This window comes from Gorilla gorilla, chromosome 4 (genome assembly GCF_029281585.2).
Source record: "Gorilla gorilla gorilla isolate KB3781 chromosome 4, NHGRI_mGorGor1-v2.1_pri, whole genome shotgun sequence".
NCBI lineage: Eukaryota > Metazoa > Chordata > Mammalia > Primates > Hominidae > Gorilla > Gorilla gorilla.
This window is the reverse complement of record NC_073228.2, coordinates 10,338,516-10,353,734: the sequence shown is the minus strand read 5'-3', so window position 1 is coordinate 10,353,734 and position 15,219 is coordinate 10,338,516. Positions and strand designations below refer to the sequence as shown.

The following is a 15,219-nucleotide window of genomic DNA, read 5'->3' as shown; positions in this document are numbered from 1 at the left end:
CAAATTCCCAACCCTTCCCTTAAGCACTCAACCCAAGCAACAACTTAGGAAAATAAATCTGACTCAACTAATTCACATGTGAAATAGTTAACATGTATTAATTATTAATATAATTAGTGTGTGAAAGATGCCTATCACCCTCAAAAAGTATATTCATTTCAAAAATCAATCTAAATGCATCTTAAATCAAGGAACTGCAGGCTGGGCAACACAGCAAGACTTCATTTCTACTAAAAATTTAAAAATTAGGCCAGGCGCAGTGGCTCATGCCTGTCATCCCAGGACTTGGGAGGCCGAGGTGGGTGGATCACGAGGTCAGGAGATCGAGACCATCCTGGCTAGCATGGTGAAACCCCATCTCTACTAAAAATACAAAAAATTAGCCGGGTATGCTGGCAGGCTCCTATAGTCCCAGCTACTCGGGAGGCTGAGGCAGGAGAATTGCGTGAACCTGGGAGGTGGAACTTGCAGTGAGCCGAGATCGCGCCACTGCACTCCAACCTGGGCGACAGAGCGAGACTCCGTCTCTAGGGAAAAAAAAAAAAATTAAAAATTAACTGGGTGTGGTGGCGCACGCATGTAGTCCCAACTACATAGGAGGCTCTTGGGGGCGGATCACATGAGCCCAGCAGTCGCACCAGTGAGCTATGACTGCACCACTGTGCTCCAGCCTGGGTGACAGAGCAAGAACATGTCTCAAAACAAACAAACAAAAAAAACACAAAAACCCGGCAAGCTCAAGAATATGCAGCAAAGTGCAAAAACTTCGCAGTCAGCTTGAACACTTTTCTTTCTTTTTTTCTAAATGTTTTATTTATTATTTTTTTGTAGAGATGGGGATTTGCCATGTTGCCCAGGCTGGTCTCAAACTCCCAGTCTCAAGGGATCCTCCTGGTCAACCTCCCAAAATGCTATGATTACAGATGTTGTAATCCCAGCACTTTGAGAGGCCAATGAGGGTGAATCACCTGAGGTCAGGAGTTCAAGATCAGCCTGGCCAGCAAGGCAAAACCCAGTCGCTACTAAAAATACAAAAATTAGCCAGGCGTGGTGGTGTGCACTTACAATTCCAGCTACTCTGAAGGCTGGGGCACAAAAATCGCTTGAACCCAGGAAGCAGATGTTGCAGTGAGCCGAGATTGCGCCACTGCACTCCAGCCTAAATGACAGTAAGACTGTCCAAAAAAAAAAAAAAACAAAAAAACCCCGCTTTTTTGCTTTTTTTTTTTTTGAGATGGAGTTTTACTCTGTCGCCCAGGGGAACATCCTTGTCCATATATACATACACATATATATATATATATTTTTTTTTCTTTTCTTTTCTTTTTTTGAGACAGAGGCTCACCCTGTCACCCAGGCTGGAGTGCAGTGGCACAAACTCAGCTCACTGCAACCTCCGCCTGATGGGTTCAAGTGATTCTCCTGCCTCAGCTCCTTGAGTAGCTGGGATTACAGGCGCCCACCACCATGCCCAGCTAATTTTTATATTTATAAAGAGATGGGGATTCGCTATGTTGGCCAGGCTGATCTCGAACTCCTGACCTCAAGCAATCCACTCACCTGGGCCTCCCAAAGTGCTGGGATTACAGGCGTGAGCCACCACGCCCGGCCAAAAAAGTGGACTTTTAATGAGAGCACTGGCCTAGAGGAGAGCTCTGTGGAGGTCCTGATTCTGTTATGAGTTTTGGGGTTTGTGTTTATATAGTTTTATGCTGTTAAGTTCAGAATTTTTACCATAAAAAGAAAGGAGGAATTTATATCCCACAAGCCCAGTAAGAAAGTCCAGTATAACTAAGTTAAGGATAAAAAGCTACCAAAAAGAGGAACAAAATATATTAACGAGGTGGTAATATTTACAGTACAAACTGTCCCTGTTATACCTGTAGCCACTGCAGTAACAAACTTGGATCCAAAATGTCCGTCTGGAGAGAGCCGGCACATGTTGGGATGCTTGTTCTGGAAGTCTCCTGCAGTGATACACTCTTCTGAACTTAGGAAATAGGTGTCCTAAGACAAGAGAAGCAGCCTATCAAATTTTACAGCATCATGCCAAAATATACTTCTATTTCTTCTTTAAAAAATAAAAACTAAGCCAGGAGCAGTGACTCACACCTCTAATTCCAGCACTTTGAGAGGTGGAGGCGGGAGGTCCACTTGAGGACAAGAGTTCGAGACCAGCCTGGCCAACACACCAAAATCTGGTCTCTACTAAAAATAAAAAAATTATCTGGGTATAGTGGCGCACACCTGAACCCAGGAGGAGGAAGCTGTAGTGAGCCGAGATTGTGCCATTGCACTCCAACCTGTGCGACACAGCAAGACTCTGTCTCAAAAAAAAAAATAATAAAAAATAAGAACCAAACTATAAAACTCAAAACCACTTTGAAACAAGTATCTACAATTCCTAACCATTAACAATTCCTCATCTAAAACCACTCACGACTAGAAAGGCCAGAAGCACTATGCAAACCACCCCGCCATGGGCTGAGCCCTGTAAGTCACTGCTTTATAAAGGTAAGATGGGTTTAGCTCTATGAGACCAAGAGATCCGGCCTTCATTGATCAAGAAGAACTTCTTGAAAAATAATGGGGCCTGAGGGCTGGGCGCGGTGGCTCACACCTGTAATCCCAGCACTCTGGGAGGCCAAGGCAGGCAGATCACAAGGTCGAGATCAAGACCATCCTGGCTAACACAGTGAAACCCCATCTCTATTAAAAATACAAAAAAATTAGCCGGGCATGGTGGCAGGCGCCTATAGTCCCAGCTTCTCCTGAGGCTGAGGCAGGAGAATGGCGTGAACCCAGGAGGCATTGCTTGCGGTGAGCAGAGATTGCGCCACTGCACTCCAGCCTGGGCGAAAGAGCAAGACTCCGTCTCAAAAAATATAAATAAATAATGGGGCCTAAAAGCTAGAAGCAGCGGTGCAGAGAGACCCTGACAATGCAGGCCAACACCATCGTAACCAAGCCATAGGGCCACACGCACAGTCCTGTCTCCACCTCACCTTATTTCGACTGTAGCGGACGGTACCCTTTCGGGTATCTTCTGAGACGAGGTCTGTAAATATCCAGCCAACCTTAATAAAAAGGAAAGTAGCTTTTAAACATCTCCTCAAGATAGATGATGAATGGCTGGGCACAGTGACTCACGCCTATAATCCCAGCACTTTGAGAGGCCGAGGCAGGAGAATCACGAGGTTAAGAGATCGAGACCATCCTGGCCAATATGGTGAAACCCCATCTCTACTAAAAATACAGAAATTAGGCCGGGTGCGGTGGCTCACGCCTGTAATCCCAGCACTTTGGGAGTCCGAGGCAGGTGGATCACCTGAGGTCGGGAGTTCGAGACCAGCCTGACCAACATGGAGAAACCCTGTCTCTACTAAAAATACAAAATTAGTTGGGGGTGGTGGCGCATGCCTGTAATCCCACCTACTCAGGAGGCTGAGGCAGCAGAATCACTTGAACCCGGGAGGCAGAGGTTGCAGTGTGCCAGGATCGCGCCATTGCACTCCAGCCTGGGCAACAGGAACGAAACTCCATCTCCAAAAAAAAAAAAAAATTAGCTGGGCGCGGCCGGGCGCGGTGGCTCACGCCTGTAATCCCAACACTTCGGGAGGCCAAGACGGTGGATCACGAGGTCAGGAGATCAAGACCATCCTGGCTAACATGGTGAAATCCCGTCTCTACTAAAAATACAAAAAAATTAGCCGGGTGTGGTGGCGGGTGCCTGTAGTCCCAGCTACTCAGGAGGCTGAGGCAGGAGAATGGTGTGAACCCGGGAGGTGGAGCTTGCAGTGAGCCGAGATTGCGTAACTGCACTCCAGCCTGGCCCACAGAGCAAGACTCTGTCTCAAAAAAAAAAAAAAAAGACAGATGATGAATGTTTTCTGGCTTCTGCCCAGAGAGCTTAAAAAGAATGTTCTCAGTCCGAAACTCCTTTTTGTGAGCCAGGTGAATCTACATCAACAGGTTCCTCAAGTAAGATGCCAGGCCACACCCAGGGATCTCCATCTCTGTTCAGTAGAAACTGGCCACCCTCCCTCTGGTGCTGCTGGGTTAGAGATGAGTTTCCTCAGCACCAGCTCTGCCCAGCACCATGCTGGGTGCAAGAGACACAGCAGTGAGTGAGACCAACAGAAGGTGAGTGAAAAAGGCACTTAAACTCCCAAGAGGAAGACAGACAACAAGCAAGCAAATACACATTTCAGAGAGTAGGTCTTTCCTGACAAGCTAAGAAAAAGGATTCCTAGAGAAAGGCACATAATATAAAAGGGGTAATATAATGCAGACTTCACACAGCTGCTCCTGGGAGCTCCACCTCAAGGCCGGAAGGAAGCATCTGAGGGTATGAGGATCTGAAACCTGTGACCCAGCAACCCCTGCACGTTCAGTGTGGCAGTGCCTGTGTGCTGTGTGATCCTTAGGCCCGCCTCTGCCTGTGAATTCCTGCACCAGAAGCCCATCACGAGGCCACAGGAGCAGCACTTGAGTCCCGGCAATTGCCACTTCTGTCCTCGGGAAGGATCTGCGGCCCATGACCCTCTCCAGCACTACCTGACACACAACTCTTCCCATCCACCCCCAGCAGACATGACTAGCCCACTGGGAGACTTTCACTGTCTTTAAAGATGCCCCAATGAATGAAAAACCCAAGGTGGTGGCAACAGAGAAAATGAAACTTAAAGGGTTAATTATGCAGTAAATAAAGCAAAATCAAAATCAAACTGAGAAAAATAAGGGCTTAGAAACTCATATTTTGGGCCAGGCACGGTGGCTCACGCCTATAATCCCAGAACTTTGGGAGACCAAGGCGGGTGGATCACCTGAGGTCGAGAGTTCAAGACCAGCCTGGCCAACATGGTGAAACCTTGTCTCTATTAAAAATACAAAAATTAACTGGGCGTTGTGGTGGGCACCTGTAATCCCTGCTACTTGGGAGGCTGAGGCAGAAGAATCACTTGAACCCGGGAGGCAGAGGTTGCAGTGAGCCAAGATTGTGCCACTGCACTCCAGCCTGGGTGAAAGAGCAAGACTCCTCAAAAAAAAAAAAATAAAATAAAATAAAAAGAGAAACTTGTGTTTTGGAGAAAATTATTTAAGTAATTTCAAGATTATGAACTGTAAGATTATAACAAATTAGGTCAAAAAATTGGACCAATCTCTTTTAAACAAGAGAACTTCCAGAATTTGAACCAAAATATGCCCCTAAATGAAGGTGCTGACTCCTTGTTAGAAACAGGATGTTTCTTTCCTAAAGATAGTAAAACTGTGTGGACTGCTCACTGACACTACTAGGTTTTAAGTCACATTTGCAGTCTCACCCCCTTCATCTGTAGAGAAGATTAAATAATCTAGAGATTATTTTTCATGGTCTGAGTTGATTAGGAAATAAAGGATAAAACATACTTATTAACATTAAACTTGTAAGATATGTTCAAATTCATGGCTCTACATGAATTTATTAAAATTGTTCCTGGGAACTGTATCAATGTCAGATAAACCAGATCAATAGGATAAAAAAGGAAATCCTTTTCTCATCTTCTAACTGTTCCACGAAACTAGGAAGAACTGTAGGCTCAGAGAGCTAAATTATAAACAGGAAATTAAATGATGATTGATGACGGAGCAGCAGAAGCTCCGAGTGCATGGCACAGAACTTGAACACTGGCAATGGAATGCCAGCCTTGACTGTCCTCGGCTTCCAAGCTACATGAAGGCAGAGCTCAGGCAGAAGGGACACACATGCACAGAGGAGCCAGCAGGGGTGCGGCTGGGGTCTGTTTCCCACTTGAAGCAGTCCTCATGAAGTGTGGCTGGAAGGCTGAAATATAACAGCCAGATCTGCACTGGGATTTTTTTTTTTTTATGCTCAAGAAAATGTTCTCATTTTAGTTTAAGTCAGAGGAACATAAAGGTTATTGGTGCCCAAAAAACATATGTGAAGTTTCAAAACATATGGTGCCTGCACCTGACCTTGTGCAGCCGGGGAGAGCCAGTCCCCGACACAGCCCAGCCACTCCCCCAACTCCCCCTGGCCTGGATGCCCAACAGAGCCTGGCCACACCCCCTGCTTGGCTGCCGGATGCCTCAGTACCTTCCGCAGGCCAAGTTTGGCAGCAATTTCATCGACCACTTCAGCTTTTGGATCCTCAAGAAGCTCCAAGCTGTTCTGTGTACCAATCTGCAGGGAATCAAAGGGAGAAGATGGACTTAGAGCAGAGGCTCAGGAAGCAGCACCCCAAGCCCTTCCACTTCCAGCTCTAGGTCACAAGGAGTGCTGGGGGCCTCCTTGTCAGAAAGGAGAACTATAGCCACAGAAAAAACACATGCGACACGCCTCCCGGCTTCTCTCCTTCTCGGGTTGTGCTGCACCTTTTACCAGGGCTGCAAAACATGTGGCACGCAGGGCCCAGCTGATGTGTACTGCACAGCTCTGCATCAGGAGCGCTCAGGACTAAGGTAAGGCAAGGTCTACACACTCTGCCTGTTTTAAAAGTTCCTTCATCAGGGAATTAAGTCACTTTCAAACTTCCTTGGATAAGTAGCTTCACTCCAAACAGGTTTGGCTTAATTAGGCAAGACTCAAACTGTAAGGTAACATCCATTCCCACAAAACAGCCTTGGAAAATCTGTGTGCCACTCCTGCAGAGACAATGCTTGGCTTCATAGCTAAGATACTCAGTTAGAGGGACACTATGAACTCCACAGAGAGCGATGAGCTCACCAACCCTAAGGAAGGGAAAAGGTGTTCAAAAATCAACCACCTCCTTTCATCTGGCACAGGGCGGTCGATGAGTTGTAGCTTCGACTGGCTCCCATGCAACTGAAACCAACCACAGCACATCACTTCCCAGAGTGGACCAAGCTTACCGAAATCATTAATGTTCACTTAAATGTAGCTTGCGGGTCATTAATAGGTATCATTCTATGCAGAAACCACAGCCATAAGAATAGGAAAGGTAAAGGTAATCCCAAACTGAGTTACAGTAACTGGGCATATCCTTGTAAATCAGTCAAAATCTGGCAAAACCACAAAGAACTTTACGTTTGCTGGGTATTACCCATATGGAGGTCATTAATACCTCCAGAACGTAGGTTAAATCACAAACTCAGAGAAAAAGCTAAGGAAAAGGAGTTGTTTAATGACATGTGGCAGCATAAGCTGCATAAGCAAATTTTTGTGTGTGTATTTTTAGTAGAAACGGGGTTTTGCCATGTCAGCCAGGCTAGTCTTGAACTCCTGGCCTCAAGTGATCTGCCTTGCCCCTACAAAGTGCTGGGATTATAGATGTGAGCCACCACGGCTGGCCTCAGTTATACTTTTAATAGAACCGTTGAGCTCTCCATGAAAGAGACCCTTTAAAAAAACTGAATCTGAATACTGTGTGCTTTGAAAAGCAGCATCCTGAGTACAGCACAGTGACCTAAGGGTTGAGACTTCACTGGCGGGGTCTCTACTGCCATCTAGTGTCTCTTCTTAAAAGAACCACGGCAAAGGCCTCATGAAACACTACATCTATTGCTACACAAAGATACCAAAAATGTCACTGAAAATCAGTATAAATACAGCCAAGAAAGACACACATTTGTGCAGGGGCCACTAGCAAGCCTGTACACCAGCTGTTACCCATGCAGAGCCTGCAGTTTCAGACTCTGATCAACAAACTCTGAAAGCAGCCGCAGGGCACCCCAGCCTGCCTCCCAGTCAGGTTATCTAAATAGGAGGCTAGCCATCCGGTGATCTCCACAAGACAGTGTTAGGTGGAAAAAGTGCACATATTATACGCACAAAGAAACAAAGAAGGGGGATAGTATGAATGTGCGTGCATGCATGTGTGTGTGTATGTGCTTACACTAAAAATGTCACACATACAAAAAAAAACAAAACTAGCCAGGCTCAGTGGCATACACTGATAGTCCCAGCTACTTGGGAGAAAGAGGTAAGAGGATCTTGCTCAGGAGCGAGACCTTGTTTCAAAACAAAACAAAACAAACAAACAAAAAACAAACTTTTGCCAAGCACAATGGCTCATGCTGGTAATTCTAGTACTTTAGGAGGCCAAGGCAGTAGGATCACTTGAGGCCAGGAGTTTGAGACCAGCGTGGGCCACACAGAGACCCTCCCTGTATAAAAAAAAAAAAATTATACAATTAAACAATTAAAAAAAAATCAGGCCAGGCACAGTGGCTCACGCCTATAATCCCAACACTTTGTGAGGCTGAGGCGGGTGGATCACGAGGTCAGGAGTTTGAGACCAGCCTGACCAACATGGTGAAACCCTGTCTCTACTAAAATTACAAAAATTAGCCAGGCATGGTGGCGGCACCTGTAATCCCAGCTATTCAGGAGGCTGAGGCAGGAGAATCACTTGAACCAGGAAGGCAGAGGTTGAAGTGAGTGGAGATCATGCCACTGCACTCCAGCCTGGGTGACAGAGTAAAACTCCGTCTCAAAATTAAAAAAAAAAAAAAAAAAAAAAATCAAACTTCAGGAACTCCAACTAAAAAGATTTAGGCTGAGCATGGCGGCTCATGCTTGTAATCCCAGAATTTTGGTAGGCTGAGGCGAGTGAACTGTGTGAGCCCAGGAGTTCCAGACAAGCCTGGGTAACATGGCGAGATCTGTCTCCATGTATATAAACATATATACATACATATACACACACATACGTATATATATACACACACACATATATATACACACATACATATATATACACAAATATATACACACACACACACACACACACATATATATATATATAAGTCAGACATGGTGGTGCATGCCTGTAGTCCCAGACACTTGGGAGGCTGAGGCAGGAGGATTGCTTGAGCCCAAGAGGGCTGCAATTGAGGCTGCATTGAGCCGTGATGGCACTACTGCACTCCAGCCTGAGCAACAGAGTGAGACGCTGTCTCAAAAAGAAAAAGGTTTTAAATTCTAGGGGCTACCTATAGAGGAAAGCAGTAAAGGGAAATGAATATACCTTGTTTGTAAACATGACTTTGGAAATGTGCACATTTTTTTTCTTTTCTAACTTTTAAAAATATTTCTGGCTGGGCACAGTGGCTCCTACCTGTAATCTCAACACTTCAGGAGGCCAAGATGTGAGGGTCACTTGAGGCCAGTAGTTCAAGACCAACCTGGGCAATATAGCGAGACCCTGACTCTACCAAAAATTTAAAAACTAGCTTGGCATGGTGGCATGCACCTGTAGTCCCAGCTACTCAGAAGGCTGAGGCAGGAGGATCGCTTGAGCCCAGGAGGTCAAGGATGCAGTAAGCTATGACTGCACAACCTCACTCCAGTCTGGGCAACAGAGCAAGACTCATCTCTAAAAAATAAATAAATAAAAATTAAAAATTTCTAACATACAGTTAATTTAAAGAATTTTACAGTGAATACTCATATACCCACCACTAGATTCAGCATGAACATTTCCTATGCACTATCTGTCCCTCTAGTCACCCAACAATTCATTTTATTTTTATATTGGATTTCAAGTGTATTACAGACATAAATGTACTTCTCCCTAAATAGTACAGCATGCATATCATTAACTAGCATTCAATATTTGCTTACTTTTTTACTTTTGCAATAAAATATATGTAAAATACTCTACATAAATATTATACATAATTACAAAACAAACTGAAATTTATATAAATATACACACACAGCCCAATTCCCAAAAACCGGAAATACAATGTGTAACTAGTTGATGGCATAATCATACCGAGAGGGCCTTCCAATGACTTCCAAGCACAGTGACTAGCTGTGCACACACCCTGCGGGATATACCCTCAGGACACTTCTTTCCCCTCCAAACAAATCTTAAATTGTTATCAGTCCTATTTTGGTGGCAGTTTTTGCTACTCTGGTGACACTCTGGTGATTGGTGCTGAGGTATGTCTGTGGCCTTCTCCATGGTTCCTAAGACACTGACTGCTGCATGGTGGAAGAGACACAGAATGACACAAGGAGGACTGAGCACCCGGACACTACGGAGTCAATGAGCAAACCTGGACACAGCAGACGAGATAAAAACACTGGATCAATAGTGGCAAATGTACCGGTTGTGTAAGAAAATATCCTTATCCTTAGTAACATACACCGAAGGTTTTAGGAGCCATGATCTCACTCTCCAATAACTCAGAAAATGTTGTGCACGTGCACCGGTGTGTGACAAAGGGGGCACAAACAACAAAGCGAACAGGGCAAGGCCTCTCCGAAAGGGCGTCCCCCACAGCCTCCAAACGCAGAAACTCAGGAACTTGAATCCCGTCATGTTTACCTGAGGTGGCTCATAAATCGCAGCCACTTCAGCCCTGATGCCAAGGGGAATGTCTTTGTGCTCCGTGTACCGTCCATATAAGTACCCGAAATGCTGGTTCCCTGTCTTTCTCCAGAAGTCAAGAAAGCGGTCAGCGACGGTGTGATTCTCAAACATGATATTGTCCACATGCCTGTACTTCTGTAGAGTTAACAAGAGTGGGCTGATGAAAACATGCCATCAAAAGAAATCACTTGTTTTTCTAACACAAACCATTCATAAATATCTTTTACCTAGTTCTTTAAAAAACAAACCAATAGGGTGTGATGGTGCATACCTGTGGTCCCAGATACTCAGGAGGCCGAGGCTAGAGGATCGCTTAAGCCCAGAAGTTCAAGTCCAGCCTGGGTGACAGAGTGAGACCCCTTGTATCTTAAAAAATAAACATCTGGGCTGGGCACAGTGGCTCACGCCTGTAATCCCAGCACTTTGGGAGGCCAAGGCGGGCGGATCATGAGGTCAGGAGATCAAGACCATCCTGACCAACATGATGAAATCCCGTCTCTATTTTTTTTGTATTTTATAAAAATACAAAAAATTAGCCAGAGCCAGGCGTGGTGGCGGGCGCCTGTAGTCTCAGTTACTCGGGAGGCTGAGGCAGGAGAATGGCGTGAACCCGGGAGATGGAGCTCGCAGTGAGCTGAGATGGCGCCACTGCACTCCAGCCTGGGCGACAGAGCAAAACTCCATCTCAAAAAAAAAAACAACCAATAATAATAATAATGATAATAATCTGCTATTCTATTCAAAAAATAAAAAAACAATAAACATTACTTAAGAAAAAAACCAGTCAGGTGCAGTGGCTCATGCCTGTAATCCCAGCACTTTGGGAGGCGAGGCAGGCGGATCTCTTGAGGCCAGGAGTTGAACCTCAAAAATTATTCAATACAGTGAAACCCTGTCTCTACTAAAAATACAAAAATTAGCCAGGCATGGTGGCTCATGCCTGTAATCCCAGCTACTCTGGAGGCTGAGGCAACAGAATCACTTGCACCTGGGAGGCTGAGGTTGCAGTGAGCCAAGACTGCACCACTGCAATTCAGCCTGGGCTACGGAGTGAGACTCTGTTTCAAAAAAAAAAAAAAAAAAAAACGCTCTGCCCTTTAGACCACTTCAGAGTCCAGTGGCGGGACAGGGGGTTATAGGAGGATGGAGATGGGTTTCATCTATCAATAAATTCAAAATAATTCCATTGTGATTTAACCTAAAATACAGGTTTTCACAATCTCTGGGGCAAAAAACAAACACGTTTTCTTTTTTTTTTTTTTTTTTTTTTTTTGAGACGGAGTCTCGCTCTGTCACCCAGGCTGGAGTGCAGTGGCGTGATTTTGGCTCACTGCAACCTCTGCCTCCCAGGTTCAAGTGATTCTCCTGCCTCAGCCTCCTGAGCAACTGGGACGACAGGCGCCCACCACTACGCCCAGCTAATTTTTTGTATTTTTAGTAGAGATGGGGTTTCACCATATTGGCCAGGCTGGTCTTGAACTCTTGACCTCAGGTAATCCGCCCACCTCAGCCTCCCAAAGTGCTGGGATTACAGGTGTGAGCCACCTTGCCCGGCCAAAATAAAGTAGTTTTCAAGAAGAAAAAAGGAATAGAGAATAGGAGGTTTCCAAAAAAGTCGAGGAGGCCACGGAATTCTCTCTAAGGAGCCGTTTTCTCTAAGGGCACAGTGGCAGGAGGAAGGCGAGGCAGGCTACTCTCAGAGGCGGGACAAGGACAGCAGAACATCCAGAAAGGCCGGAACGCTCCCTCCTTCCTGAGCCACATTCTCTCCTTAAGCCAGCCTGGACAGGTGCTCAGAGCTGGTCCAAGGGGTGCCCCTTTACCAACCTTCGGAGCCAGTTTCCTCACAACCACTGAGGATTTTAAATAATCACCAGGAACATTCTGCCTCCATATGAGCCAGCAAAACAGAGAACTGAGGGCGCGCACTCCATACCTCCAAGAGCAAGAAGCCTTAAAAATGACATATTCAGTGTACCACTTCCACAAAAGGATCATTCAATCCATCAAAAGTACTGAAAATCCACCACGCATAGTGCTAATAGCATTCCACTCCAAGGGGCTCTTCTGGAAGTATCCGTTTCTCAGCCATGAAAACAAATCTAGACAGACAGGGAACATCTCACCTGTCTGTTCAGCGTGATGGCGCTCGGCTGGCACTTAGTACAGATGCCATTCGGCCACGGGAGGTGCCCCTCGCACCCTGACTTAATCTTGCAGCTGATGTTCTCCAGGGCAACAAACTTCCCCCTACATAGAAGAGAAGCAACTTAATTAAACATCACATTGGTGAAAAGTTGAGCAAGAGGCTGGAAATGACATGCTAAGTATCTTATACCTCCTGAACAGTGTCTCAGGAGCTAAGCACGTGGCAGCAGCAGGGAAGATGGGCTAAGGATGATTCTAATGGAAGCTCTACCTACAGTTCCAGCACATTCCGAATCCCAGCTTCTGTCCCACATACTTCAACCATACAGGAACACACAACTACTTTCCTACCAAACTGTGGTGTTTTTTACCATCTATCACTAACATCCAAGAAAGCTTTCAAGAATACTGTAGAATATCCACTGATCTCACCTGTGCCACTGAGCAGGCATGAGGCTCCTACAGGTTTCATTAAATTGTCAGAAACTTTGACATTAGCCCAGTACTTAGATATTTGTAAAAAATTCTTATTCATGGGAAAAATCTGTTTAGGATATATAATTAAGGCATCTTTACTCTGCTTTAGGCTAAAATAAAAACTACTGTTGAAGATTGTCAATGAGAAAATCCTGGACCCTACTCTGAACTTTTTCTTTTTCTCCAGCTTTACTGAAATATAACTGACAAAAAAAAGAAATCTGTATCTTTAAGATGGACGTGAGGTTTTGTTTTTCAAATAAAAACGACATATTTACAGTGTACGAAATGATATTCTGAAACATGTCCACACTGTGGAATGGCTAAATTGAGCTAATTAACATGTGCATTACCTCACATACTGCTCATTTTTGGTGGTGAGCCATTTTTGGTATCATAGCATCTAGGAAGCAATGACTCGTCACTGAATCTGCATGTTAACAGCAGCGACAAACACGCCCCTACTAGAGACTGTGTTCCTTGACCTAGACTGACAAAGGCTGACCAAGTCTCTTTCACTACAATCAATCTGCACCCACTCCTTAGTCCAGAGAGTTCCACAGCTTTCCCCACTGACAAGCAATAGTGGGTTTCTAGCAGGTTTTTTCTTCTGGTCTAACATTTTTAAAAAGTCATTTTAGGATGTCAGCGGGTTGTCAGAGAAAAGCTACAATCAGGCGAATATGACATCCTTCACAAAATGTTGCTGACTTCAGTTCAGCCACCATCTCCTCGTCGCACTGACAGGAATTATAAAATAATAGCTGAAGCCTGCTACTTTCTGGTAGGGTGTACAGAGAGCCAACAGGAGAAGGTCATACAGGCAAGGGCTTGCCATGGCTTAAAAGAAATCAAAATGCTCAGTTCACCCCTTTCTGGCCACTGTTACCACCTGTGCCCACCTGGCTGAGCCTGTGGGCAACTACTGTGGTACCATGAGGATTAGTGGCTGCAGCCCCTGCTGTGGCTGAAAACCAAGCTGACTCAGAGGCCAGGCTCTGGGGAAAGGGTTACCAGGCACTGAGGTGGGGAAGCTGAGATACTCACAGGGTAGTTGTTTTTCTGAAAAGCAGAGAATGAACTCAGACCACAGAATCAACAGGCCACCATCACAGATGCTAACTTGCTGGGGTGGTGTGTGTGGGGACAGCCTCTGTCTGACACTGCACTGTGGCCATGCAGCCAGGCGCCTGCACAGTCGCCGCCTTGCTAGCTCCCTTCTAGAACCAGGTTGGCCAGGCGAGGCGGCTCACACCTGTAATCCAGCGCTTTGGGGAAACCAAGGCAGGAGGATCACTTGAGCCAAGGAGTTCCAGACCAGCCTGGGCAACATAGTGAGACCCCATCTCTTAAAAACATATATGTGTACATAAAAAATAAATAAATAAATATAGAACCACGGTAACTTTCAAAGGCGTGTGACCCCTTCTCATCTTTACTTCTCTCATTCACACGTTCACTGGCTATAAGCAACAACTGCCAGCTACACAAAAACGAATTTACGCACAACCAGGTTACAGCAAGTTGCTTACTTGTCAGCCCCTCCAGTCAGCTTCCGGATGTAGGCGTGGAAGGACATGTGCTTCACGGGAGGCTCGAGATGGTTTAGATAGTCCTCATCGAATGGCTGCCAAGACACAGAGTAAGCGAGTGCAGTCTCACACCTGCTAGGCACTCCAGGCGCTGAGCCTCCGCTACGCACAGGGAGAGGCCAGGCAGCATGGCCTCAGCAAGTCAAGGCCCACAGTGAAAGCAGGTACTAGGGTCTCCCTTACCACTCTGAGTCAGAACCAAGTTTTTCTTTTTTTAATTAATTTAATTGTTTTTTGTTTGTTTGTTTGTTTTGAGACAGAGTCTCACTCTGTCACCCAGGCTGGAGTGCAGTGGCACAGTGGCACAATCTCTGCTCACTACAACCTCCATCTCTGGGTTCAAGCAACTCTTCTGCCTCTGCCTCCCAAGTAGCTAGGACTACAGGTGCACGCCACCACGCCCAGCTAATTTTTGTATTTTTAGTAGAGACGGGGTTTCAGCATACTGGCCAGGCTGGTCTCAAACTCCTGACCTCATGATCCACCCGCCTTGGCCTCCCAAAGTGTTAGCTTTACAGGAGTGAGCCACTGAGTCTGGCCAATTTAACTGTTTTAGAGATGGGGTCTCATGCTGTTGCCCAGGCTGGAGTATGGTGGTGCAATCACGGCTCACGGCAGCCTCGACCTCCCAGCCTCAAGTGATTCTCTTGCCTCAGCTT

General features: G+C 45.7%; 1 protein-coding gene across 4 annotated transcripts in view; it reads right to left on the bottom strand.

The window, feature by feature from the left end:
• Positions 1–15,219, bottom strand: part of NPLOC4 (NPL4 homolog, ubiquitin recognition factor) — an 81,208-nt gene that overhangs the window by 37,391 nt on the left and 28,598 nt on the right. For all 4 annotated transcript variants that reach the window (XM_019026452.4, XM_055389439.2, XM_019026451.3 and 1 more), the window contains exons 6-11: positions 14,501–14,595; positions 12,470–12,593; positions 10,299–10,478; positions 6,098–6,184; positions 3,006–3,077; positions 1,881–2,007 (exon numbers count right to left, since the gene is read on the bottom strand). In XM_019026452.4, the coding sequence (XP_018881997.1) occupies positions 1,881–2,007; positions 3,006–3,077; positions 6,098–6,184; positions 10,299–10,478; positions 12,470–12,593; positions 14,501–14,595 (685 nt within the window). The remainder of the gene's footprint in view (positions 1–1,880; positions 2,008–3,005; positions 3,078–6,097; positions 6,185–10,298; positions 10,479–12,469; positions 12,594–14,500; positions 14,596–15,219) is intronic.